General features: G+C 36.8%; 2 protein-coding genes across 4 annotated transcripts in view; one reads left to right on the forward strand and one right to left on the reverse strand.

Annotated features, from left to right (window-relative positions):
• slit1b (slit homolog 1b (Drosophila)) overlaps positions 1-3478 on the forward strand; it is a 47342-nt gene extending 43864 nt beyond the window's left edge. The window contains exons 33-37 of the mRNA XM_016519902.1: positions 915-1045; positions 1116-1270; positions 1349-1649; positions 2652-2863; positions 2935-3478. Of these exons, the coding sequence (XP_016375388.1) occupies positions 915-1045; positions 1116-1270; positions 1349-1649; positions 2652-2863; positions 2935-3179 (1044 nt within the window). The 3' untranslated portion in view covers positions 3180-3478. The remainder of the gene's footprint in view (positions 1-914; positions 1046-1115; positions 1271-1348; positions 1650-2651; positions 2864-2934) is intronic.
• A 17371-nt stretch (positions 3479-20849) lies between these two features.
• LOC107714156 (ligand-dependent corepressor-like) overlaps positions 20850-27837 on the reverse strand; it is a 20271-nt gene continuing 13283 nt past the window's right edge. For all 3 annotated transcript variants that reach the window (XM_016519904.1, XM_016519903.1, XM_016519905.1), the window contains one exon: positions 20850-24456. In XM_016519904.1, coding sequence (XP_016375390.1) covers positions 23415-24456 — 1042 coding nt within the window. In that variant the 3' untranslated portion in view covers positions 20850-23414. The remainder of the gene's footprint in view (positions 24457-27837) is intronic.

The following is a 27837-nucleotide window of genomic DNA, read 5'->3' on the forward strand; positions in this document are numbered from 1 at the left end:
AAACAATATAAATAATTTTATTTTTAAGGAACTTTTTTTTTATTTATATACATAATATATAATTTTTATATTTTATATGAAATAATTAAACACGCTATCATTCAAAAGATTATTTTTTTTCTCAAAAGAAATGAACACCTTTATCATCAAGGACGCATTCAATTGTTCAAAAGTGACAGTCAAGACTGTAATAATGTTACAAATAAATAAATATAATTACTAATATATTGCATATTATATATTAGCCACCAATGTATATATTAGTACCACATGGTTAATGTGAATAACTTTATTTTCAATAATTTTTTATACATAATATAGAAATACTTTTAATATTTTATATAAAATATTTAACCACACTATTGTTTAAAAGTTTGGGATCAGCAAGATTTTTTTTAAAGAAAATTGTATTCAGCAAGGAAGCACTGAATTGATCAAAGTTGACTGTAAAGAAACATATAATATTATAAAAGATTTCTATTTCAAATAAATGATTTTCTTTTGAACTTTCTATTCATCAAAGAAAACGTTTCCACAGAAACTCTAACCAGCACAACTGTTTTTAACATCAATAATAATAAGTGTTTCTCGAGCAGCAAATCAGCATATTATACTGATTTCTGAATAATCATGTGACACTGAAGACTGGAGTAATGATGCTGGAAATACAGCTTTGATCACAGAAATAAATTACATTTGAACAGATATTCACATAGAAAACAGCTGTTTTAAACGGCAATATTATTTCATAATTTTACACTATTTTTTTCTGTATTTTAGATTAAAAAAATGCAGGCTTGGTTGAGCATAATGTCAAAAATGTTAAAAATCTCAAACATTTGAATAATACTGTTGCGTTTGGTGTCAGCCTTGTATCTTTATTGCACTGCCGTGCTTATTAAACTTCCTCTCAGGTCTCCACAGCTGAAGAAAATGGGATTCTTCTCTACAACGGCGTCAGTGACCACATGGCTGTAGAGTTACACGACGGCCGTGTCAAAGTGACCTACGACGCAGGGAATCAGCCGGGAAGCACCATTTACAGGTACATTAAAGATCACGCTCGTCTTTAACATGTACCTATACCTGCTCTGATTCACTGCCGGTTTCCTCAGTTCTGAAACAGTGAATGACGGACGCTTTCATACCGTCGAGCTGGTGACTTATGACCGGATGGTCAACCTTTCTGTGGACGGAGGGCTTCCTACGACTCTGGACAGCTCGGGACAAGTCCAGCCCCTCACCAGAGACGCCCCACTATACGTCGGGGGTAAGATTTTCACCCATAATCGTGATTAATGATCCTACTTGTCTGCAGCTATCTCTAAATGTGTGTGTTTCTCATCAGGTATGCCTGAAAACGCCCAGTCACTGTCTTTCAACCAGTGGCCGCCTCTCAACGGATCCAGTTTTCAGGGCTGCATACGAAACCTCTACATCAATAACGAGCTGCAGGACTTCAGGCGCACGCAGATGAAGCCGGGAGTGGTGCCGGGCTGCCGGGCCTGTCAGGAGCTGCGCTGTGAGAACGGACTGTGTCAGCCGGACTCTGCCGCCGGGCCTGTGTGCCGCTGTCAGCCGGGATGGGCCGGCAAACACTGCGATCAGGCCCTGCTGGCAGCCGCTACCAACCCCTGCCAGAAAAACAAGTGCGTACCTGTGTGTTCACGGTACATGTTCCAGATTAAAAGACAAAAAAATGTTTGTGACGGTTATTTAATATGAAAGCCTAACATAAATGATCAATTATAGACTTTAAATATACTGATGTAACATCAAATATTTAATATCAAATATTGAAAAAAAAAAGTTTCATACAATATGTTAAAAATGTTTTAAAATAAAAATATAGGTTAAAATATTTTTTTGAGATAAAATAAAAATCTTATATATTTATATTTATATATATATATATATTTTTTTCTATTTTTTATATTCGGCTTTTTTATATTATATAACCATGTGCTAATGCCAATTGAATGTTTCTATATAAATCATAACGCGTATATTTTTTGATCAAATATAAAACATTTTCATTTTGTCTATGAAAATACTATATTTTTGTTTAAAAAATGCACACACATATATAATATAATATAATATAATATGATATAATATAAAGGTTGTAAATAAAAATGTTGGTAAAGGTTATATTGATATTTTTTTTTTTATATATTTAAAAAAAATATATAAAACAAATTATGTATATATTATATAATATTTAATACAAAATATTCAATGAACATTACCACATGTTTATGTAGTATAAAGGCCAATGTAAAGAAAATGTTTTTATATAAAAATATAATATAGCTAAAATTTTTCATACATTTTTTTAAAGATAAAATAAAATTTTACATATAATATGAAATAATATACATATTTTCCTAAATTTTTTGTACATACATTTATGCATAGAGCAGACATTTTTTTCCAAACTGACTTACATTGCATTCAAGATATTCATTTTGTCAAGTTCATGCATTCCTTGAGAGTTGAACCCATGACTTTGGTGTAGTAATTTAATTTCATAATATAAAAGCATTATTATCCCGGAAAAATATTCCATTAACATGACACAAACCACTAGTGTACCACAAACCCCTACTTACACAGTTTATAAACATACGCCTTCTTTCTCTTCCTGTGAGGTGTGTTCACGGCACCTGTGTCCCAGTGGACCTGCAGTCGTATCGCTGCGAGTGTGCGGACGGTTTCCAGGGGCCCCTGTGCGCTCAAGAGGACTTGTCCTCGGGCCCCTGTGTGGCGCTCTCATGCCAGCACGGCTTCTGCGAGGTATCACCGACGGGACAGGCGCAGTGCGTTTGCGACAGTGGCTACAGCGGCCAGTTATGCGACACAGGTAAACAATGCTCACTGACATAGCAAAGGACTATCCTAAAGCCATTATTTGAGTGTATGCTTTGCCTCCAGTGGCTCCGTGTCAGGGCGAGTCTGTACGGGACTTCCATCGCGTGCGGCGCGGCGAGGTCCAGTGTCGCAGCACGCAGCCGCTGTCCTGGGTGGAGTGTCGCGGCGGCTGCAGGCCGGATTCGGGCTTCTGCTGCGGCGGCACCAGGGTACGACGCAGACGCTACAGCTTCGAGTGCGACGACGGCAGTTCATTCACGCAGGACGTCGAAAAGACGGTCGAATGCGGCTGTGGAAAGTGTGTGTAGTCGTCAGAGACCACAGAAGACATTAAAAGAGAAAATAGTGTGCATTTGTATCTGTGGACCGTAACATCTGTGAGGTAGCTTGAAGAACTATTTAAGAAAAGATAACCCTTGCATGTGAATGATGAATTATGGGTATTTTGTGCTGTCAGATGAGGAATTATTAATGTTGAGAGTTAAAATCTAACAATTGGATCATAGATTTAAGAGTACAGTTTAACGGGCAGCATGTTATACAGGATTTATAGTATTTAATATAATTGTAAAATATGTGCTTAACATTCATTTTGATTGTAATATATATACGGTTTTTAATTTCCATATAGTATTTTTGTATGTTGAACACCGACATTGGTGATGTACATTTTTTACCTTTTAGTCTGTTTTCTACCCACAGTTGTTTGACAAAGTAGTTTAAGCAGCTTCTTTTCATTTAATGCCGCCTCATAAGTGTTTTTGTGTTTGCAAGTGTTTCTATTTATTTCATTAAAGGTTTTTGCCTCTTAAAAGGCTGGTTCTCTTTCAAAACACTTAATGCTTTCTTTGCGTCCACTCACAAATCTTTAGCGTCCGTTTACAAAACTTTAGCAATTTCCCTGAGAAACTCAACATTTTCTCACAAAACATTTGCATTCTCTCACGAAAAGTATGCGTTCCTTCGAAAAACTTTGCGTTCTATCACAAATACACTGAAATATAGCTTTTAGTCCTACCTCTTATTATATGGATCCATTCCCAGATAGCACAGGCACGTCTGCAAGATGTCTGTTAAAGATCGCTTCATCTGGAAAGCATCTGCTGTGTACAAACATCTGATAGACGTCTCTAAGATGTCAGTTTTACATGCACTCATCATAAACATCTTATAGACATCTTCTAAACGTCTATTTGGCATCTGATAGGAAACGTCCTATAGAGGTATTGCAGATGAGCAAACACTCTGAAAAATACGTCTTGCAGATGTTAAATAGACGTCTCCGTGATGTGCGTGTGCTATCAGGGTTAATAGTTTTGATAGCGAACAAAGTTTTTCGGGGTGAACGCAAAAGATTTGTGAGTGAATGCAAAGTTTCTCGGGTGAAGCAAAAACATTGAAATATAATTGAAATAACTGACTACCGTCTATATATTTTTCGCAAACATTTTTGAATGTTTTATATGAAGCCATTCCCAACAACTTACAATGTCACTAATCAGTGGCGTAACTTAGTAATGACGGGCCCCAGTGCAGGCTATTATGACGGGCCCCCTGGTGCACGGTTATGAAGCACATACAAACACACAGCGCTCGTGTCTAGAAGGGAACCCATATATGCAAATTTGTGCCTAACCTACTTAATTTAGACCAACTAAAATCAGTATCTTATCAGTTTCTTATAATAAATTGAACATCGAAACTCAAATTGAAACTGCACTGCCTGCACTGTCTGTAGTTACGCCACTGTCACTAATAGTTCTTATTTCTGACAGGAATGCAAAATCAATCGGGAGTTAATGATATTTTGAACAGAATAACAAGACAAACCTGTATATTTTATCGCGTTTGCTTCCATTTATTTTTGATCAGTGCGATCGCTACACAACATACACATTTTTACTCCAAAAGTGCACACATTGTGTATTCACGTGTTTACCTCATATTTCTTTGAATAGAATATAACAATAATCTCTTAATGACTCGTAGAAAGACGATTCTCTGCTGATTTGTCAATATTGCGTGATCATAATTCCCACATTACAGTGACTGCAAACTTCTGCGTTCTGTCTCATAATACATTCATGCGTCGGTTTATTATATACAATATCTGCATTTGGTCACAGTAGAGTGACCAAATGGATACATAGACCATAAGGGGGGAAATCCCCCCCTACAAATCGCACCCTGGTTTGAGGTATGATGAAATAAAATACTTCTCTAAATATAACAAAATAATATAAATAATCATGTCTCTATATACAATGTGAATTTATATTAATGTATTAATTTAATTAATATAATTTCTCATATTTTAAACCTCTAAACTGAGTGATAAATGTTGGGTTATTTAATATGAAAATAAACGTAATTTTTTGTTACATTAGATGTGTCTTATTTAACCATAATCATATAGTTGCACACTAGCTGTCGCATTTCGCGCACTTTTTTCTGCCCGCGAACAGACACCGAAACCTCAGCTCCTTTCAGCGCGTTCATTATTCAACCTACTTTACCCTCTCAGCTTCATGTGAGGCGATATATCGTGTACCCTTATTCCCTATAGGGCTCGCCGTTTGTAATGCGTTTCGAGCTGAACATGAACGCTGCTTTCGGACTGAATCTCCCTTGAGATGGGGAACATATGAAGTCCACTTTGGCGCTTACGGGCGAATCAAACGCGTGTTACCGTGGAACAGAGAGTGTGCACACTTCTAGTGCAGAGAAGAGAAATAAGACGATTTAAAAATAAAAGTGACAGAACGCCCAGCAGGGGCTCCTTACTAAACCACAGGAAATTTGTCGGGAAACATGAAACGCGAACAAGCCGTCGGGGAAGGTGAGCTGCAAGCTTTTACGATATGCCACTCTATCATTTTTTGTCATTTGTCAAATGTTTAATAATTACACATAAACCTGAAAAGTTTTTAAAAATTCTAAAGAAGGTTAATTTGTATAGACCTTAGGCAGGTTAGACGCCATATTGAATTTTACAGATGAAAACGAAGCTGTGAGTGATAGACTCACGGTGCTCCCGAAATCGCGTAGGCTACTGTCTGAGTAGGTACTACATTTGAATTTGAATTTACTTCGTGACCGATAAAAAAGTATGTTCTATATAGTATAAATGACATTCGGACATACCATAGATATGTATACTTAGATGCCTCATTAGCGACTGTTACTATGGGCCGCTATTTAAGCTGTCCGCCATATTCCAAGGGTCAACTTGACATCATTCACCATAACAGTAACATAAGTTACCAATGTTTCAAAACTTGTAATATTGAGTTAATAGATTTAAAAACACAAACAAACACATTCTCACCAGTGAAAGGTTATCCCGTTTCTTTGGGAATTTAAATCCTGGCGGTTTTTACAACCATCGGCTGTGCAGGACTGTGGCATCTTCGAATATTCATTGATTATTATGGTGAATGACGTCAAGTTGACTGTTAAAGATGGCGGAAGGTGCCTACATGCTTGGCACAGTCGAATGGGGAATCTACCTATACATATCTATGGGACATACTACATCCACAATGTTGTTACTGTCACATGACCTACCTGTGTCAGTTGCGTCGCTTCACTGCTGTTCATTAATCCTCTCCCGTGGCCTCATGGGATAGTAGTGTCGAATGCGCACTTCAGAATCTGGGCGGTAGTAGTAGGTCATCCAGGTTACTTTTCGCCTACTGTTTTTTAAATACTATGAATTCGGACATACTACTCGCCTCACATACTGTTTTTTGCCTACTATATAGTAAGGAAGTATGTGATTTTGGACACAGGGTTACTGTCAATGGCACACACTGTATAAATATCCCAGATAACAATTTTCACAACTTTCACAATGGTTTCATGGAGTTTTTATCTACTTAAAGTTTTTGTTTTGCCAGCTGTACTATCCGTATGTTGATAAACTACAGTGCAATGCATTTAACACACTCGTTTTAATTCCTGTCAAAAATTGATTAAAATACACCAGGTTCAGCACAAAACGGCTGCGTCACATTGTCTCAGTCGATACGTATACGTCCTTGCTTCACAACTGTTAAAAAGTATGTTTTATATAGTATAAATGTGTGTAGTATGAATGTAATCCAGACATACTCCAATTCTCATGATGTCATTGTCACGTGACCTACCTGTGTCAGTTGCGTTGCTTCACTGTCATTCACAAATCCTCTCCCGTGGCCTCATGGGATAGTAAAGTGTCCCTCAGATGCGCGCTTTAGAATCTCTCTTTTCAGAATACTTTTTCACTTGCTGTTTTATGAACACCGTGAATTCAGACACACTGCTTTGTTCACATTCTGTTTTTCACCTATATGTGTGAAATTATATGTGATTGCGGATGCAGCCAAACTGTAGCTGGCATGGATTGGGTCATAAATATGAATTAACGTTATGTGAGGTTCGCAAAACTGATCTGCTTAAAAGGTTGTTCTGTTGTTGGAAGGTGAGTATTAGCCATGGGGTATGCTGCGTTCAAGTCGTGTCAGGAAGATCGTATTTATGAAACGAATGCATGTGAACTTCACCACAATATCGTAATTATGGGAAACTTGGAAATGGATGCAGTGCCTGAAGTTGAAGGTACAAATTTATAAATAAAACTAAAACTACGTTTCAATAATATATAAAATATGATTGATTCATCGTTGTATACTACAGCACCTTCATGAATAAAAAAGTAAAGAACGTAACTGATGCACATTCTTTAAATTTCATATTGTAGAAGTAGAGTAAAAAAAAAACCTGGCTCTATTTTTGTAGAAACGGTACATTGCCAGCTTGCTCTGAACAAAGTGATTTGAACGCAATTGACATTATAATTATGTTCCCACCTTGTAAATACAAACTTCTCAGGAGAACTTCAATGCACCAGAATTACCTTTCACTGCTTTTTTCCTCTCAGTTTCAAAGTGATTATACTGGTAAAGCTGCGGTGACATTCACCAATTTTTCTGCCAATTTTAATGCGTGAAATAAAGTTGTTTCAGTAGGAAATGATGCGATTGGAAATTTCGCATCAAGGCAAATTATTTCCTCACATAGATTTTAGGTTCAGGATGGTTAACTGTATTCGCCATGTTGACCAACAGAAAGCTGGTTTGAAAGTGACTTTTGTTTGAGCTGCTTCATACATCACTTGACAATTGGCAATTTGTTTGCCACAAAATTTCGCTAATGTGATCACACCTTAAGTAGAGATAATGTTCTCTTTGAACACACTGAACAAACTGCTTGATCTGAGGTATAATTTTTATAATTTAATAATAGTGATGTTTGCCTAAGCAACCACCATTAATAAAACCAGTGTATACAAACCTTCACAACAGTATAAACAACAAAAACCTTCAATATTCACACAATATAAAGCATTTATTCTTTCTGCAATAAATTAATCAAAACACCCTCCTCAGCCACAACAAGAAGCTCAAATCCCTGTCCGTGCACCATATAAACCCCGCACCTCTGCTGCTCAAGCATACACAGCTATTTTTAACCTAAGCAACTCACAATGCTTCAAATTAGCCGTGGTAACCTCTGCACCAAAGTCGTCTAATCCAAGCTGCCTAATGATTACAGACCTGTTGCTCTTAATTTCTGTTGCTATGAAGACACTGGAGCATAGTTTAATAACCTGAACTTTATATACTACTGGAGGCAGCAAACATCCGTGCATATATGATATTCAAAGGAACTTCTTTATTCTGTGGAACATAAAAGAAGGTATTTTGAAAATTGTCTCTTAGTTTTACAGTCAAATGGCTCCAATGTTGTCTCCAAAATGTCGTCTTTTGTGTTCTGCAGTAGTTAAGCATTGATTATTTTTAAGTGTTGTATGCTGGAATCACTCCCCAACCCTAACGGCGCAAACGTTTATCAGTTTTTAAACTCATGAAAACGTGTCTTTCACATATAAGCGAGTCTGAAAGGTATTAAAAGTTAGTTCATTCATCTTGAAAAGTAATAAACACTTTTTATTTAAAATAATGTATGTACATGCTTTAAAACATCAATATGACAGCAGCTGTCAGTGCTTATCAGTGTATTTATAGATGTATTTGTTTATATATATATATAAATAAATACATGTCAAGATTTAGTCACTTAACGTTTCATCTGTCTTGATGTCATTGTAGATGTAAACTGTCAACTAAATAAGAAATAGATTAAGAACGTGTCTGTGAGAGTGTAATGTTCTTTATGACCAAAGACATTAATTCTTTGTGAATTGTCCTCAGTTTCTTAATTGAATCCATTTTCTGCAGTTGTTATTCAGTAATGGGGACACTTGCTGAGTGCTTGCAACTGTGCACAGTAGGAAAGGCTCTATGATTATGGACCTGACCTTTCCTCTCACTGACATATGTCAGATTAAAACAATGCAGACCCTTAGCGGGCAAGTGCAGCGTTGTTGGTATTGTTAAAATATGGACCAATCAAAAATGGGTGATGTCAAATTATTTTGCTGATGTAATGTGTTTAAGGTCAATGTGCACAGTACACAACAACATTGCAATGAATCTGAAATGGTGTAGCCATTTAACATCTTGGTGTTGCTGACTGGTTATTACCTAAATGGCACATTAACATAATTGGTTTCCTAAAAGGAAAGAAAGTGGCCAAAATTAAAAGGCCATTATTAGGCATATACCTTCTATCTCTGGCACAAAGAGACATGCTCATGCAAGAGGTTTTGGAAAATAAGGTGTTATATATATTTTTTTCTCTTATTAAAGAGCACATCCACCTAACCATCTTTTACCATTATCAGCTTTTGACTTAAAACAGAAGTACTTATTTTGGCTCAATACTTCAGCTCTGTTATGGGGGAAGAACACATGAATCAATTTTTTTTGCATGCAGAGTTTAACTATTGAGATTTACATGGCCAATATAAGCATATAATACTGATTAGGACAGTATAATGATAACATTCATGCTAGTTCAACTCTGTTATGGGAGAAAAATGCAGTGATTGGGATCATTTTTGGCACAAAGTACAATAAATATGGTGAAGTGCAGTGATATTTCAGTAGTTCAACTACTGAAAACAATTGTTGATCATTTGTTTCCGTAACTGTTGAACTATTGAGGCTGACGTGCCCTTGTCAATCTCTCTACAGTAGTTCAACTCTGTTATGGGGGTGATCAATTGTTTCCATAACAGAGTTGAACTATTGAGGCTGACGTGCCCTTGTCAATCTCTCTACAGTAGTTCAACTCTGTTATGGGGGTGATCAATTGTTTCCATAACAGAGTTGAACTATTGAGTAGTTCAGCTCTGTTATGGGGGATGGGGGGGGATACAGTGATCAGGATTTTTTGGGCCACAAAGTACAACAGTAAATGTGGTGAGGTGCAAAAAATTTTCTATAGTTCAACTCTCATGCAGGAAAAAAATGAACAGTGCTCACTTGTTTCTATAACAGAGTTGAACTGTTGAGCTTGACAAGGCCTTGTTAATCTCGCTACTGTAGCTCAACTCCATTATGCATTAAAACATAACAGTGATCAGTTGTTCCATAACAGAATTGAACTATCAAGCTTGAAATGGCCAGTTTATGGGCAAAATGAAATATTGATAATATTGACAGTGTAGTGATAAATTTTATGTTTATATTGGCCTTGGCAGTCTGTCTAGTTCAACTCTGCTATGGGGAAAGTTGCAGTGATCATTATCTAACAATTGACTGTACAAAATGTGCTGTGGTGTAATGATATTTGCTAGTTAAAGATGTTAGACGTTGTACTGATCTTAAACACTTTAACCTTAAACCCTGTAAAATGTTGAATGCTACAGGGTTGGTGCAAAATGTGTTTAAAGAGAAATGTAATGGCTTATTTTTGTATTATTATAATTTGTGATTGATTACAAGGCACATTATCTATTCAAATTATAATTAAACTAGTGACTTACTGTGACAGGGTTGAAATAATGTAGCGTTCATATATCATTCACTAGAAAATGTTTAAGACCTTAAGACTGAGATTTCTTGAAAATTAAGAAGTAAACTTCATATGACATGACTAAAAAATAGATATATTCCATCAGAAACATCAGTAGAAACATGCAACAGCACAATAAAACAGTCCCAACACTTTTTCACAACAAAAATTTATTAGAAGAATAGTGGTTTCATAAGAAGGTTCTAGCATCCAGTGAATACTAACTTGCACAATGTTACAATTAAAATGCGTTGAAAAATGGCATTTTTTTCTTAATGGGTAAAATATAATCCGTAAAACTCCACACATGCACAAAGACGGATCTAATCAGCATTTTGCTTAATGGTCAATGCAAATAAAAAGAAAGATAACTTTTTTTTTTGTTTGTTTTTAAATTAGACCATAAAATCTAATCAGTTTTTTCCTTTTCATTTAAAAAAAAAAAAATCACATACATTAGGAGACAGCTTATTATTCATTAGCCCAGCTCAAAAATAAGAATTTGCATTCAAACGGAAAACAAAACAAAACAAACAAACCCAAAACAAATAGTGCAATCAAACAAAAATAATTGTGATCCTCGTAAGTGCTCTAACACGGACATCGATAATAGTCTAGAATAAAAGTCAAACAGTACAAAAAAGAACAAATGAATATACATAAATAAATCTACAGTACAAGAAAATATTAAACTATACAATGTTTTTGTCTAAGAGTAAACGGTATATATTGAAATGAGGTCTATTCCAGATTTGGATCGCCTGTCTTCCACCAATTGGACTGACTCGAAGGAACCAGAGTGTGTTACAGGTCAAGATGCCATTTCGTAAAAAGCACTCGTTTCGATCTAGATGGTCTGAGGTATATCGAAAACAGAGATGATTCGGAAAAAGCAGCACCTTATCCCACACTGGCAAACCTGCGCGTTTTAAAAACCCGTTGTGTCTCGTATTAAAAGAGTTAACATGTAAGTATTTCATTTTTTGCCTTAAATCAAGCCTGAACTTTTGAATCCAAGCCTGTGTGGAAAACAACAAACTCGCTGCCTGTTATCAGGCATCGCAAACTAAAACCCACGATGACAAGAACAACAGGAATGTTTCAAGAACTGAGGGAAAATAACAACAAAACTCAACACCCTTGTTTCACACGACCACTTTATTATAAACGATTCCTGTCTTTCTAATGATAATTATCGATGATAATCAGCAAAACGCAGCCAGTTCGTAAATCCTTTAAGTATCTGAGCTTTTTTGACAATAAGTGTAGGCACCTAAAAGCTCGAGAAAAGAAAAACAAGCACAAAAATAAAATCAGACCTCAACGTAAAGCCATTCACATATTGAGAGGCAGTTTTTTCACTGAAATACTTACATGCTAAAAGCAGAGATCGAAACTACCAATTACTGACTGCAAATGTGAAAGATCAGGCCTTGCGCTGTAGAGGTACGTCTGTATAGGAGTGCTGAGACCGGTCGACCACTATCATTGAGGGCTCTGATGTGGTGTTTGTCGCTATAGTGTTCTATTGTCTTCAGGCATTTGAGGCACAGTGTGTGCAGAAGAAATTGTAATGAAAAGCACTGTCTGGCTGAGTGTTGCTCTTCACCTGAAGTTTCAGCTTGACATTCATTTCGTATATTGTACTTAAGTCTGGATACAAACAATACAAAAACTAAAAAGGACAGAGGAAAAGAAATTAAGCGACAACAGGTTAAAAATGACTCTCGTCACGAGCGACCATTTTCTTTTGCTCAATTTTTCAAAATATATGTACGTTTTTTTGTCATATTTTAACAGCTAGGCCGCAGAATCTAGAGAAAGTACCTGAATGGATTAAATCAGTGTCGTTTGTTCCTGAGGGATTCGTAGTTGTGGCTTAATAATAGGATTTAAGATAAATCGAGAAATGGTTTAAGGAACATTTTTCTTCTTTCTTTTCACAGATGATCATGAAAACCACTACTCAGAGGCTTGTCTTATCAGAAATCGTAAGATTTAGTGTGTAAGAAATGGTTTATCCACAAAATGCATGAGCAAAAAGCGAAAAATAAAAACCTCAAGCAATTCCACACACTCATACACAACCAGCTCACAGCTACGGAGACGTTTCACTTCACATGAGAAATTATAATAGTAATAAACATCATTATCGTTAAGAAAAAGCAGTTGCAGCAAAGCACACCCAGGGCGCGTTTCCTCATCGTAACGAATAAGGATGATTTTCGTCCGATAGAGATCCAGTGTTCACAAACAATTTTAACCATCCTACTTCTGAACTTAAATTTCATGTACAATTAGCAAGCAAAAATAAGAAGCAATACCGAAAAACCTGGCTGATAACTTTTTTTTCCACGGGGAAAATTAATTTACATCACCGGCTGATGTCGCAATAAATACTTTAAAATCACTTAAAATGCTGTTCAACCAAAAGGGTAAAATAAAATAAAATAATAAATAAATAAAATTGCGGAATTGATAGGAGACTATATACACATCCACCTTAAAAAGTTTGCGCTTACTCTTAATATATATTTTTGTTTGTACAGTATTGTGGAAAAACACAACTGTCTGCACCACTGCAGCGTTAGATGCCTTACAATAACTTAATTTATTCTTTGTTTAGCTCACTTCAAGACTAACTACCATTATGTGGACAATAAAAGAAACGTGTGAGCAAATGAAAACGAACTATACAAATGCGGTATACAGGAGTCTAAATATACTGCACTGAAATGTTTGTTCCCTGAATCAAATGAGGAAGAGATTAACATCTCATTCCAGAAGATACGTATATAACTATACAGAACATTATATACAATGCACTGTGACTGTTGAGTGTATATATATTTAAGAACACATTAATTTAATAATCTATAGCTTGTCCTAAAGTATGTATAGTTACATAAAAAGTTAGTTTGTGTGTTAAGAGTTTCATTTTTTATTCTTTTTTCCCCTACATTTAGTTTAGCTGATAATGAGAATGAATGATGAAATTACGTTCGACAAATGAGTGAACTGTGGCTTATGCTCAACAAACTACCTCTAGAAAAGACAAAGCCTATCTTTTCACTTAAAAATCTGGTTTTGATTGGCCAAATTTGGAGCTGCAACTTAATTTATGGCAATAGACCAGAATCTGCAATTAGAAACATGGTACTTGGTCTGATAATTACTGTTACTTTGAAATGGACTGTAAAAATAAGCATCTACTACTGAGGCAATGTCTTCCCTTCCTAAAACGGCATTCACACTGTCTTCGATAAAAACGCTGGAGGTCACAAAGTTGCTGTACTGTTGGTTGCTAGAAGAAGTTCCTACTCAACCACAGTATCCAAATGAATCAGGTGACAAATCACAGTCTAGACTCCCATTGGTTGTCACCGCATCACTATGCATTTGCATAAAGTTATATAGCTCAACTTTGTCGCATCATCAACAGTCTGACGCTCAAGTCGCCTCAAATCGCCAACTCTCATTGGAATCGAGTGACTTGCAAAGTGGCGTCAGTGTGAACGCCGCTAAACGTCAAGCACAGAGGAACAATGAATGGAGTAATGGTTAATTTGTTCCTGGGACTAAAAAACAAACATGAAAGGAAAGTAATGAAACCTCCACAACATATAACGGGCAGTGAAATGAAAGCAGAAGAGGCGTCTGACAGACATGAGAGGCGGGGAGGCAGTGAACGGGGTTCTATCTACATGTGGAGGCTGTCAAGATTTACATGGATTTATTATCTGAGGTATTCTGTGTTGTAAGGTTTTTTTTCTTTAAGTTGAAACATCACATATTGTACAGACAACAGAAACAAAAGAAATAGTCTTTGTGGCCTTGTGGGTCTCGAGGGACCGGACAAAATATCTAAGCTTAGAGCGTCCATTTATTTATTTATTTTTTTTGTTTTTCCAGGAAATTTGTACTTTACAATCCTCGCCGTTTATAAAGCACTGAACTAAGGATATTTGGCTGAATCTTTTTAAATGCAAAAGGCGGTCTGATAAGGACATGCAGTTGAGTTGTCCGGCTGTTGGGTGACCTGCTTTTTTGGGCATGCGACAACAAACTCACTTTTCTCAAGTCAAGGGGACTTAAATCACGAGTATTGCCTTGCTGGACTCATTTTCCCACTCATAGTTTAATATTGCAAAATAAAATCACCAAAAATGTTTTTTTGGACCACTTTACTGGTGGGATTCTGAATTATGGGTGGTAATAAAATGGAACCTAAAGGCAAGCGTTTTTTTAAAGTATTCACAATATCAATAGTATTAAGAAATATAGAAAAGGTATCAATCTTTAGCCGAGCCTAATCATTCCACTCTCATGCATTAACCTGAGGGGGTACGGGAGAAGGGATCTGATCATCATACTACACTGAACGCCGAACCTTTACAACGTTAAGACTCTACTCTGAGAATTCCTACGAAACTTTAAAAATGTATTTTGAAAATATGAACACAAACTGAACAGATAGCCAAAGGCATTTTTGCTCCATAAAACTTACGACTCCATACATGGAAAAACCCACAAAAAGTGTAAGCACAGCACCCCATCGAGAGATAAGATGCGCACCTTTGACATATGCAAATGCAACCAATCGCATTTCTCGCAAACAAAGATACTGCCCACAGACTGCATTTGGCTTGAATTTCAAGGGCACAAACTAATATGGTGTGGCGTGACTATACTAGATTCTTGAGGAAATACACATAACGACGCGTTTCCAACTTTAGAGGTGATCGGTCAACCTGATTCTTCCCAAACACTGGTCTTAAAAGCAGTCGAGATGCATAACTTGGGACCTTTTGGTCCAAAAAAATCATTACCTCTATCAAAAATGTGACTTATTAGATACACATATGTGCATGCGGAATGTATAACTGCTTTCCGACACAACGGGACTGCGACTTTGGGAATGACGAGCCAGTGTTATCCGTGCATCTGAAATGCTACATACAGTACAGCACATAAGCCGATTAAACCGCCAACATGTTTCCACAACCTGATCGACAAAAGCCTGTAGGGACAGTCAGTCCCTCAATATACAAGTCATTTTTGCTTTACTACCAAAGGGCTCCTAAGTCAAAACCATCTGAAAGTTGAGGTAGCAAAACTAATTATCCTAATCCCGCAGAACTCAATGGACTGCAGGGTTGAAACAGTCATGGATGAAGTTAATGGTCAAGAGCAGATTCAGGCATGAAATACCATGCAATGCCAACATAGTAGAAGGACAAATTGCAGAAGGAAGGACTCTTGTTTGGAAACATTGTAACTCCCAACACATTTTCAATCTAATATTCTCTTCATTTCTGTCTCGGCAAATTAGCAAGAAAACCAAATTAACACAAACTAGGTCTACATTTCAATGGTAGAAATAACATAAAATACATAAAATGCACAATCCTGGTATAAAATAAAAAACTGGAAAAGAATGTGGGTTTTGCCTTAATAAAAGCATAATTGGAATAGACACACCTTTACTTGTGAATGATCTTGCAAGATTGTCATGGCAACACAAGGGCAGCCCTTTCACGGCCCAAAGCTCTCAAGTTCTCTAGAAGAACGTTGGCCATTTGTTCAAGCCCATTTTCTCCTTTCCACTTTCATTTGCGTTTTCACAGCTCTATTTGACCTCTCACTGAGCAAGCATTGAACCTCTTAAGAATGACTAAGTCATCATCGCCAGCCATATTAATATTTCATTCTAGAGACAGTAGAGGCAGCGGTCTGGTGTTGAATTTTTATGGCTCTGTTCCATATAATTCACAGCTTCACTCAAGCCTTCGAAGGAAGTGTGTAATTTTATTGATATTAAAATTATTTATGTTGTCCCTGTTTTTTAATGTTGACTAGAAAATAACTTTTTGATTTTAACTTAGTTGTTTGATTCCCCTAAAAAGCGTAAATACTGGTAAATACTCAAAACATTGATCAGGGGTGCGTTTCCCGACAGCATTGTTAGCCCACTATGGTTGCATGTTCCATCGTTACCAACATAGTTCAACAATTCAGTGTTTTCTGAAACCACAGTTCAAGCGAACATTCACAAACAGCATCGCAAACTTACGTGGTTGGGACTACAGCTCTCCACCTGTGGTTAGAAGCATAGTTTCTTGTTAGTAAGACATGGGCTTAAATAAATGATGCTCTTGGGCACAGGAAGAAAGCTAGCATGCAGTAAAATCTATATCTTACATCCTATTTAAAAAATGTGTAATATATATATATATATATATATATATAGTGAGAGAGAGAGATAAATACATTTCAATAATTATTTGCAAAAATATGTATTTATAAATTCTTTTACCCCAATAAAACAATAACTAAATAGAATAAAATGGTGATCAATAAGAATAATTTAGCTTCTTGCTAGCTTATTTAAGTACATGTTCATTACAGCAGCATTTCAGAGATCTCAAGTCGATTAATTAGCAGAAGTTATTACTTCACCACATGCATGTGACATCATTAACAACCGTCCTATATTGTTGAACCAATGTGGTTCAAACGACGGAGATGCGACCATGTTTGGGAAACAGTCGTGAATAGCTAGTTAGTTTCTACAACGATGCATTATATTATGGTGGTTAAGCAGCGAGTTACATCGTTGTAGGGGAAACACACCCCTATTTGTTTGAGCATCCTGACCACAGGTGCATTTCTGTCAAGTTCTGTCATTAACAAAAGAGTTTAACGGAATTTTCGACCCTAGTTGGAAAACGATGCTTTTGGGAAATGCACCCCAGCCTAGCATAGCAACATTGGCTTAACCAATAGTGTGTTGGGGGTGTGGTTATCTGTTTGCTGGACCAATGAAAAACCCCGAGAGTGTTTAAAAACAATTCCACTAGTGGCGACATTGATAGTCGCCTTGGTTAATGATTTTCGATTGTTGTTACCAATTATCAGTATGTATTATTGGCTCAATATCGTTTCAATTAATTAGTAAACCAGGATTAATCATGTAATGATGATTGAATGCAATTATCAAACTATTGGTGACGATTGAACACTGCAAAACAGGCACTCCGGATGACACCGATATTCTAACGAAATGCATGAAGTATACAGTATCATGGTGAACGCAAATATCTGAGTTGATCTTATTCTGAGCTAAACTGTCTGTGCATATTCCATCAGTTTTCTCTGAGACATGTTTCTCTAGAAGGTTACATTCCAAACATGTCTTTTACCATGGCTTGTGCTGCGAATTGTACCATTACAAATACTGCTTCAAATGATGGATATCTAAATCTAATAAAATATTTGACTTAATATCATGCCATTAAATGAAAATTATGGCCCCTAAAACTACTTAACATCATCACAAACACATGAAAACAGTTAATGGTGCAAGTAACTTTATCCTCTCAAGTGCATAGATTGACAGTATGAAGGATATCTAGAATTGGACTACAATGTTTGCCGACAATTTGTTTCTCCCAATTTCAAAGATGTTTTCTGTCGAATAAAGGTGTGCCTATTCATTTTCATTTCACCAAAATCAGTGGGGGGAAAAAAAAGTTATAAACTCGAAAGACCTGCAACATGACAAGATAAAAGATAATTCTGGGCTTAAACAAAACAAAACAAAAAATGCTTTGAAAAAAAAACAAAATACAGTCACAACTCAATATGTATCTAAATGACATTGAAAAGAGACATTTAATCAGATGCAAGAATAATAATAAAGACAGCTAATTTGGAGTGCCTATGTGTCCATATATGCCTTTTCTGTTTCTTTCTCATTAAGATATCAAACCATTAGCCTAAAACTGTATAACCACCCACATGATGTAGACCTGATGGTGTTTTGTGTGCATGTGTGTATTAATTGTGATGTACAAATGTGTGCCCTATTGATTTGAACTTTCATGTGCTAACGTCAATAAAGTTGCATTTAAAAAAAGACCCGTGGTTCAGTTAAGCAAAGCATTAATATTTTAAAACGCACCGGAGGAAAACAAAAATGCCACTAGCGTCATTTATAAACTGCTTCCTTGAAAAGTAATCGTTGCGGTTTTGGAAACGTGTAAAAGTCAAGTACAGGTCCTGATTTCTACAACTAAATGTAGAATCAGCTGCTCTGGGAGATCTCACCTGAGGTAATGCCGTTATGTGGATATGCAGTGAAAGTCATAAAAGGGGGGGAAAAAATCTGAGCATCTTTTCAGAAAATAAGTCATTATGAGCCACTTGAGACAAACAAATGGCACTTCATATGGTACAGAAACTGAGGTTGTAGCTGTCAGCGTCGTTTTCCCATCATTTCTTAGTGTAGCATTTCAATTTCAACCAGAAAAAAAAGACAAATAAAAAGATAAACAGTAAAATAAATATAATATATATTCATTTGTATATGTATAGATTTTTCTTCCATATAAAGGTATCTCTGGAAATTTTTGGAATGCAGTTTAAAAACAAGTTTACAGAAACAACAGAAGGTTAACATTTCCACCTGTCCCATATTCTCCCCTTCAAACCTCCATTTGTGTTTTTCACAAAAACACCCATGACTGTTAAATCGCATTTAACAGTATACAGGAAAAAGGTATTGTGGCTTACCTACAGTATCCTTTGATATTTGCCTTGACGATCAACATTATAAGTTAACTTAAAGGATGGGACCCGTTATTGGCAAGATGAGAATGTTAAGCGAAATTTTTGATTGTATTCAAAAAGTTCGATTTTCTGTACCTGAATGAAAAGGGTGTAAATATTGGTCAGTCAGACACATGAAATGCCTCGCTTGCCATCCCTCTCGTAGAAGACAACAAAGAGGGTGAAATAGGAAAATAAAATTAATTTCCCAGAGTTTCAACTGCTCCTTTTCCACGTGCCCCTGAATGGTATTTAAGGATGTGGCACAGAAAGGTGCGTTTATTCCCGAGGATGAGGTATATTGTGCAAAGACTGTAGTTAATATAACATATCTATGCACGTCTTGTACAGGTAGTTATGTCTGCATCGTTATCCGACTGACAAATATTGCGAACCCTTCTGCTGAATCTATCCTGAGATACGAAAGTACTGAAGGCTACAGGTGTACGTTTCAGAGAAACGCAAAAAAACTAAACAAAAAACTATTGAAACACGAGCAGCAAGAGAAAAACTAAAACAGTCTGTTCAAAGTATGAAATGTGAAAGTGCCATATTTTCTAAACAACTAGTTAGAAGTTTTTCGTAAATGGTTTTACATTCATTTGAGTAAAGACGGTATAATTTCTTCAAGAGGAGGATGTTTTTGGACAGGGGGAGCCGTTAACCCTGTAATACATTAATCATTAAAGTCAAATTAAATAAATATGTTGAAATGGCATGCACCATAGTGAATCAGACAGCTGATGATAAATAAAGGTTGTAGAATGTACAGTAGCATTGTGAAAGTTCAAAACTTTCTAGATTAGCAATAAAGAAGTGATCGTTTGAAACTTTTAGATTTAAGTGCTGCAAAACAACTTCCAGTCATTGCCATCAGTGCAAAAAATATTAAGTGCCAATTATAGGGGCAAATATTCAATTATAATAGAATATGTATGTACTAGTAGTACTAACAATCCAGTTGTAGCTACTGATCTACTACTAATTTACTAGTTGCACTTCAAACTAATATTTTTATCTTGTTTTACAGTAAATATTTCAAGTAATTTTATTTGGAGAATCCAACTAAATTTATACTTAAAACGAGAAAAATAAATCTGCCAAATAAGAAGAAATAAGGGTAAGAAAAATGTAATTCAAGGGTTTCGAATTTTCTAAGAAACCAAGAAAACTTGGGCATCTTGACTTGCGCATCTTTAATATTTTTACTGTAAAACAAGACAAAAATACTGGTTAAGAAATGTTTAAATGGCAAGAGTCAATCAAAACTGAGTAGTATTTTACATCACATTGATTAATAAATAAATCTAATTGACTGATTGATTGATAAAGGACCTAACTAATTTCTAATTAGACACTTCAAACGCTCAGCATTGGTAAAGTGTTGGTGCATTTGATGCCAGATGACCTAAAGGGATTTACACAGTATAGAGCTTATACGTATGAATATGATTCTAACTTAGTTATGACTCTTTATACATTAAAATTCTTTCCTTCGACTTGTTTCATGTAGAAGTACAGCAGCATGTGATCATAATTTATAAACTGAACCAAATATGTCACATCAGTGGTTTACTACTGTATGTTGTATTGATTAAAATACTCTGATTTCTATTAATTTCAGTAGTGTCTCCACACATGGCTATAATTGCAATTCAACTTCATTAAACAAAGCTAACAACACTAAAATCATTTTTGCTTTGTGAAATAATAATTTAAATGACACCCATACTTACAAGTATAGTATTGTAGGAAATATATACAATTTATACAAGCCTAATATAATGTGGGAAATTACTAGAATTACTTGAATTCACTAGGTCTAATATTATAAAGGTGAGCCCAGGACAGTGTTCCCGGTTGTCTACAACCCCGCCACCAAGTGTCAGATTATAAATAGTAAATCAGCCTCCACTTAACTGGTGCATGCCATTTACTTAAATGATTCAAATTAAATAATGAAATAAATAAAAGGTACATTTCAAAGAGTCCGTTTCATCATCAGAAACCCTGAAGTTTGAAGTATAATTTTTGTCACAGACTGGGTGAGCACCAGGCAGTGATATATACCAGAATGCCCTTCAAAACAACATCAAAGTGGAGCATGCCATTCCAAAAGCCTTCTCTTTGAAATCTTCACAGATCTATGCGCTTTTTCGGTTTTATATACATCAGACGACACAGTTTAGATTTGAAAAAGGGGCAATGTGACAATAAACAGTGAGGCAACACTAGACAAATCTGAGAATTTAAGCTGTCGACCACTGTATATTGAAGAGGTAATTTTTTCAAAACAAAATGAGCATGTTTGGGTCTAAGTTGCAGGATGCCAGGGGTCGTTGAAATGCTCCCCCTTTGATCTTGCAAGTCTCCTTTATGCTATCTGCTACTGCAAAAGCTACTTTAAAACACACACCCAAACATATTCACTTTTCTTTTTAAACAAAGTGCTATTTTCAGAGAGATCGAAGAAAATTCACAACTGGCCAGGTGTTTCGAACGATAACATCCCACCAATATCTGCAATCCATGGCTCAGCTCGACCCAATCTACGCTCGGTATAAAGCCTTGCCCCTGACCCAACTCACTGACTGAGAATTGTGTGTCAGGTTCCAGTTCAAGTAGGTATAATGCATTGTTTCCCTAAAAACATGATCACTATATTTGTCTCAGTTGCCCTGAGTTTTACATGAGGAAAAGAAACCATTCAGAGACAAGAATTGGCTCTCTGAAAGAACGCTATAACAGGGTTATATGGTCATAACCCTACCTACATTTCCCCCCACCTATGGAAATGTAGGTATTCCCCAAAACCAAACCTCTGCGAAAATGCTCTTCTTTTTATAAATATACATGTCAGTGACTGACTATAAGCAGCGACGAGGGAGCAGCCAGAATCAGCCAAAAGTTGACTGCGTGCACCCTCCCTCGATTAATTTTAGTAGAAAGATGTGAATCGCAAACACGTTCCTGTCCTGTGTGGCTTAAGTCGGCATTGTCCCTTCATGGGCATTGAAATCCTTTTAAGGGAGAGGCTCTCACCAAGAGTAGAGTACTGTAAAATGAGCATTATCTAATATGCCAGACAGAACAGTAAGTGCGTAATGCAAGCAGTGTCGAGGTAATCAGGTCTAACTGCCAGATTTAGGCTCTGGCGAGCGCCAGACTGAAAGTGTAGTGCAAAAGAAAGCGCTAGAGTTAAAGAAAAGTTTACAGTAAAGTAAAAAAAAAATCTTTTCAACATCACAAACATGCATCCCTGAATGACTAATCTTAAGCTTCATTTTTTAAAATGGACGCGTCTAATTCTTAGTCCATTTCAATGGTGCAGAATATAAAAGGAGGAAACTAAAAAGAGTTGAAAGCAATTGTTTTTACCTGTTAATAGAAAAATGGGCCTAGGATCGATCCTTGGTGAGAATCCTTGTCAACTCCATTTGAAATAAATTAGTTTTAAAGATCATGAATTATTTCATAAACCTACCAATCAGAGGAGATAAATTAATCTTTGATGGGTCAATTTCCAGCCTTGCACGTAACCCTTGAAACCCCGCTTCTCGTTTCTCAAAATGGCATGCTGTCCAAAACGCATGAGCACTAATGGCGTAGCTCGCAAAGTTCAGATGAAGGGGGTGAACAAAGGGTTAATCTGCTTGCCTTTCTTTTTTAATAAAATGTCTCTCTGTCGATACTCTCTTATGGCTTTAGTACGCATTTGTTGCTTTATGTTGTAAAAAACTTCTGCAAATGTTTGCAGTGTCAATGCGACCACTGTGATAACTGCCAATTTGTTTCTTATCCCCAGTTATCAGGCTTAAATCCTCCCATGAATCCCTGCAGTTGTGCTCACCCAGATACTGCAAGTATAAATTGGCACAATTAAAGCCTCATCCTCAATTCCAAATAATTTTAGTTTTTTGAGTCTGTCAGAATCTAAAACGTTTTCCGTTTTATGAGGTGTTCTGTGTTATCTACTCGACTTTTTCTCCTGTCCCCTGCAAGACATCCACTTGCATTGCGATGGGTGTGGTGGCGGGCGTCGACGTGGATTCGGTTTCGGTGGTGATCCCAGAGTCCTGCCCCTCTGCCCTCATCATCAGTTTAAGCTTTTTCTTTGGTGGGTTCTTCAGGGTGCCCAACCTCTCTTTCACCTTGTACTCCAAGGTACTGTGGGGAATACCATAGATGTTCTGCGCCTTCGAAACGCTCATCTTCCCACTCATCACCACAGCAATGGCTTCTTCTAGAATATCGCTGTTGTACTGACGATACCGTCCCCTTTTCTTTCGGGGTTGCTTGGAGCCGGTCGGGTCTGCCTCTGGATCTGATGTCGGGTATTGAGGTCCCAAAGTTGGCTGTTCAAGCTCTGCACCCCAGTATTCACCCACGGCTCCTCCATCTAGAAGGCCTCCAAGAGCGGCTCTGCGACCCTGCTTTGGCAAGATGGCCCTCAGCTTCCTACTGAGCGCATTCTCAGAGTGCACATTGCCCAAAACTATAGAGCTGTAAGTGTAGAGATCCGATGCATTCCCATGGGAGTCCCAAGACAGATCCATGCCTCTGACTTGCGGGATCTTCAAGTCCACTGGAGGGGAATGTCCTGGTTCTTTCTTTACCGTGATGGAACCACTATCATGGGACTTTGTACCCTTGGTGAATGCGCCTTGGTTCTCCTGGAAAAGAGGCAGGTCGTTGAGGTCGCCGCAAACTTGTTTGAGCTTCAGGAGGCCATCTAGATGGGATTTCCCCCATGTCCCATCGCGGGAAAGGAGGGATTGGGCTTGGCTGTTGAGGAGACCCGCAGACTCTAGGCTAGCCAAAGAAAGAGGTTGGCCAAGGAGGCGATGTTTCTGGCTCAGGAGTTCCTCTTTTATGAGGAGCGAGCGGGCCAAGGGTGGCTTGAGGGGTCCAGAACCAATACAGTTATCCCTTATCCCATCATGCAAGCTTCTCGGTGGCAAGCCATCCTCATCATCAACATCTCGATAGTTGTGATCAGCTCTCTGGGAACGCCTAATTTATGGAAAGATAAAACGTTCAGATGTGAGAATGAGGTATGCTATTGGATGAGGTAGTCTACTTCAGAAAGGGGCAATTCCTTTGTCTCCTAGAAAGTTTATAGGGCAGTTTCCATGAATAGGGTACACTTCAGTGTCCCATTACTTTTTTTGTAAAAAGAAACAAATACCACATTTTTTGTGTGTGAGAACTATTAGATTATAAGATTTCTTGACTGCATCCAACAATTTTCACATAATCTGATGAATTGATAAACAACTGTAGTAAAACTAATTATACAGATTAACATATTTTAAATAACCATAAACATTGTGTTTTTTTGTTTCCAACATTTTGCAGTCAACCCTGTTACCACATGATTTCCCCCAATTACGGCATTGGTGACAAGTAAAACATTGTTTTTCCTCAAATTTTACACAAAGTGCAGTGTTGACTGAATTCATCAACCCCAATCATTTAACAATTACCCAAACTTATTGCAAGAAAAAATGGTCAATCAAATGTTTTCAATTTATGGGAAATAAGTTAATCAACTTTCCAGTTGATAAACTTCTTGAATGGGTAACAGGTTAGCAAATTTACAACGGTCACTGAATTCTGTCGCTGAAGTTTGGGGTTAGCTAGTTTGGGACCAAATATTCAGTGACAGATTAACTTATAAATTTGCTAACCTGTTACCAATTCTAGCCTTTTTCATTTAATAAATTTAGTCAATTAAATTACATATATTTTACATATGTTTCATGTTTATTGCTAGGCAACAAAATTACTAGGGCTGTCAGTCGATTAAAATTTTTAATCTAATTAATTACATGATGTGTCGATTAATTAAGCTAATTAATCGCAAATTAAATTTGGCTGTGAAAATACCCACAAAAGATAATTTAAAGCTATTATTGTGTTACATGAGAAAGTATCAAGTAGACATTTCAAAGAGTAGCTTTAGAAAGAAATATTTTATTTGATTCAACATAAAATTTATTACACATAAATGTTTAAGCTACTAACTTAAACTATAGAACATAAAAGAAGATCATTTGTGAAACATCTCTGTATTTTTTGTGCATGCAATGAAAGTCACTGGTAACCGAAACAGCTTGGTTATCAACAGTTTTCAAAATACCTCCTTTTGTTGCGCAAAAGAAATTCATACAGGTTTGAAACATCTAGGCTACGTTCACACTGTCAGTTTTTGGGATTGACAACCGCATTTTCTTTATAGGTGTGAGTCTCGAAATGTCCCGTTCACACAGCAGCTTACAGTTGTGTTTAGAATACTGTCTGTATGAACGCGCAACGGGAGTCAAGCCCGTATTCCTTACCAGTTGCCATAGCGACACTGACCAAAGTAAAATCAAAGATGGCGACGTCCATAAAACTAGGGATGCACCGATACCACTTTTTCCAGTACTCGCCCGATACCGATACTTTTATTTTTGGTACTTGCCGATATCGAGTACCGATACTAATATTTTCATTGCATTTGTAATTTTTTAAAATATTGGGTACAGGAGAAACCAAAAGAGTATGTATAATGTTAGTTGGTTAACTTCATTTATCAAATAGATAAGCTCGGTATCGGTGCATCCCTACATAAAACTGAAAGTCTTATCACTTTCTGACACAATAAGAGTCCAATAGAGCCGCGAGTTCCTTCGTCAAATCTTCATTAACCGACAGCAGATTTTATATTTGGGTGGAGAGCGGAGCATTTGAATCGCGCGCAGAGCACAAAACTCACGAGAGCGGCTCCGGTGGAAAACTGACGGGATCTAAAACTTTCAGATGACACGCAGCTCATTTCTCTGTCACTGTAAGTTACCGAAAACACGTAACACACGGTAGACGCGTGTTTGTGCGGCAGAGCGGCTCTCTCTCGCACTGTATGACGTGACAGACAACTAGTTGTCCAGTCCGTTTCCGTTCACACAGCGCGTGTGTTCCGAGAATGTTGTGAGTCCTGAAAATGTACAGGTGTGAGTTCGGTTACAGAATGAGATTGTCACGCCCGTAAATAACCGAACTGTGTGTGAACGTAACCGTATTAAGGACTCAAAAACAGGACTGACAACCGTATTCTGCTGCTGTGTGAACGTGGCCACAGTTTGAAACGACATGAGGGTGAGTAAATAATGACATAATTTACATTTTTGGGTGAGCTATCCCTTTAAGGTCTTTAGTTTTTTTTCGTTTTTTTTTTTTCAAATGAAATTATACTCTAAATAAGAAACTAAAACTGCCAGCAGGTTGCGGTAAATGTCTTTGAGTCATTCATTAATTTGATTAGTTTAAACGGCTGATTCATTCAGAAACTAAACACCGCCGTGCTGCTCGGAGACACACAACAATGGCTTTATAGGTAATATTTTTGTTGGCAAAACTGAGCAAAAACAGACAATATTGTGTTTAAAATATAAAATATAACTTATTTACTGAACTGTTGTATAAAATCACATTTAAACTCCTGATATTTGTGACAAAAACAGCACCCATGTGATATTGCTCTTGCTGCTCGTGTGATATCGCATATCATATGATATAATTATGTGACAAAAACTCATACAGGGGCATTTTTTGCCCCAATATCTTGAATTTTAGAGCATAACTGCATTTATGGAGTTGATGCCCTGCATCGTATTTGTCAACAGTCAACTGTAGGAAATGTAAGATGATGTACAGGTCTGGGGGCGGGGCCAGTGCGTTAACTGCATTAAAATATTTTAAATTGCGTTATTTTTCATAACTAATTAAGTTAACGCGTTAAACTGACAGCCCTAAAAATTACACAAATCAGTGTTTTTTTTAAGTGTATTTAGACTTTCCCAAATATCCCAAATTTTAACAGGGTTTCAGACAATGCAAAATAAATGTGCCTCTCCTGAGGAAATTATAGTCTGTACCTTAGTTTACTTGCTCTAAAGTGTCTAAGTACAGAAAAGAAAAAGGACACTGACTGTCTAGGCTGTAATTTGACGGTTCCACAAGGGGTTGTCTATAATCTTCACTTCACTCAGATTACTCTGGGTCATCTGTTCCTATAAGCATCAGCTAAATTATAAAATTTGATTCATGGCGTTGACCACTGTTCAAATAAAGTACAAACTGCAGGTACGCACCATTCTGTATCAGATTTATACAATTTTTACTACATAAAGACATCGTCATTGTTTAACACGGGTGCAGCCAGTCTTTCTATGAATTTTGCATTACATAGTTTGGGTTAAAATCCTTACAAGTAAATCTAAAATTACAGATGATGCTTTTCACTTACTAAAGCATATTTTTGCATATCAGATGATGCTTCTGTAGTGCTCATTTTGTGAGCTACCACAAACAAAAGTGAAACACAAAATAAGCATCTGTGATTGGACAAAA

The sequence above is a fragment of the Sinocyclocheilus rhinocerous genome, unplaced genomic scaffold, assembly GCF_001515625.1.
Source record: "Sinocyclocheilus rhinocerous isolate Xijiao unplaced genomic scaffold, SAMN03320098_v1.1 scaffold4525, whole genome shotgun sequence".
Taxonomy (NCBI): domain Eukaryota; kingdom Metazoa; phylum Chordata; class Actinopteri; order Cypriniformes; family Cyprinidae; genus Sinocyclocheilus; species Sinocyclocheilus rhinocerous.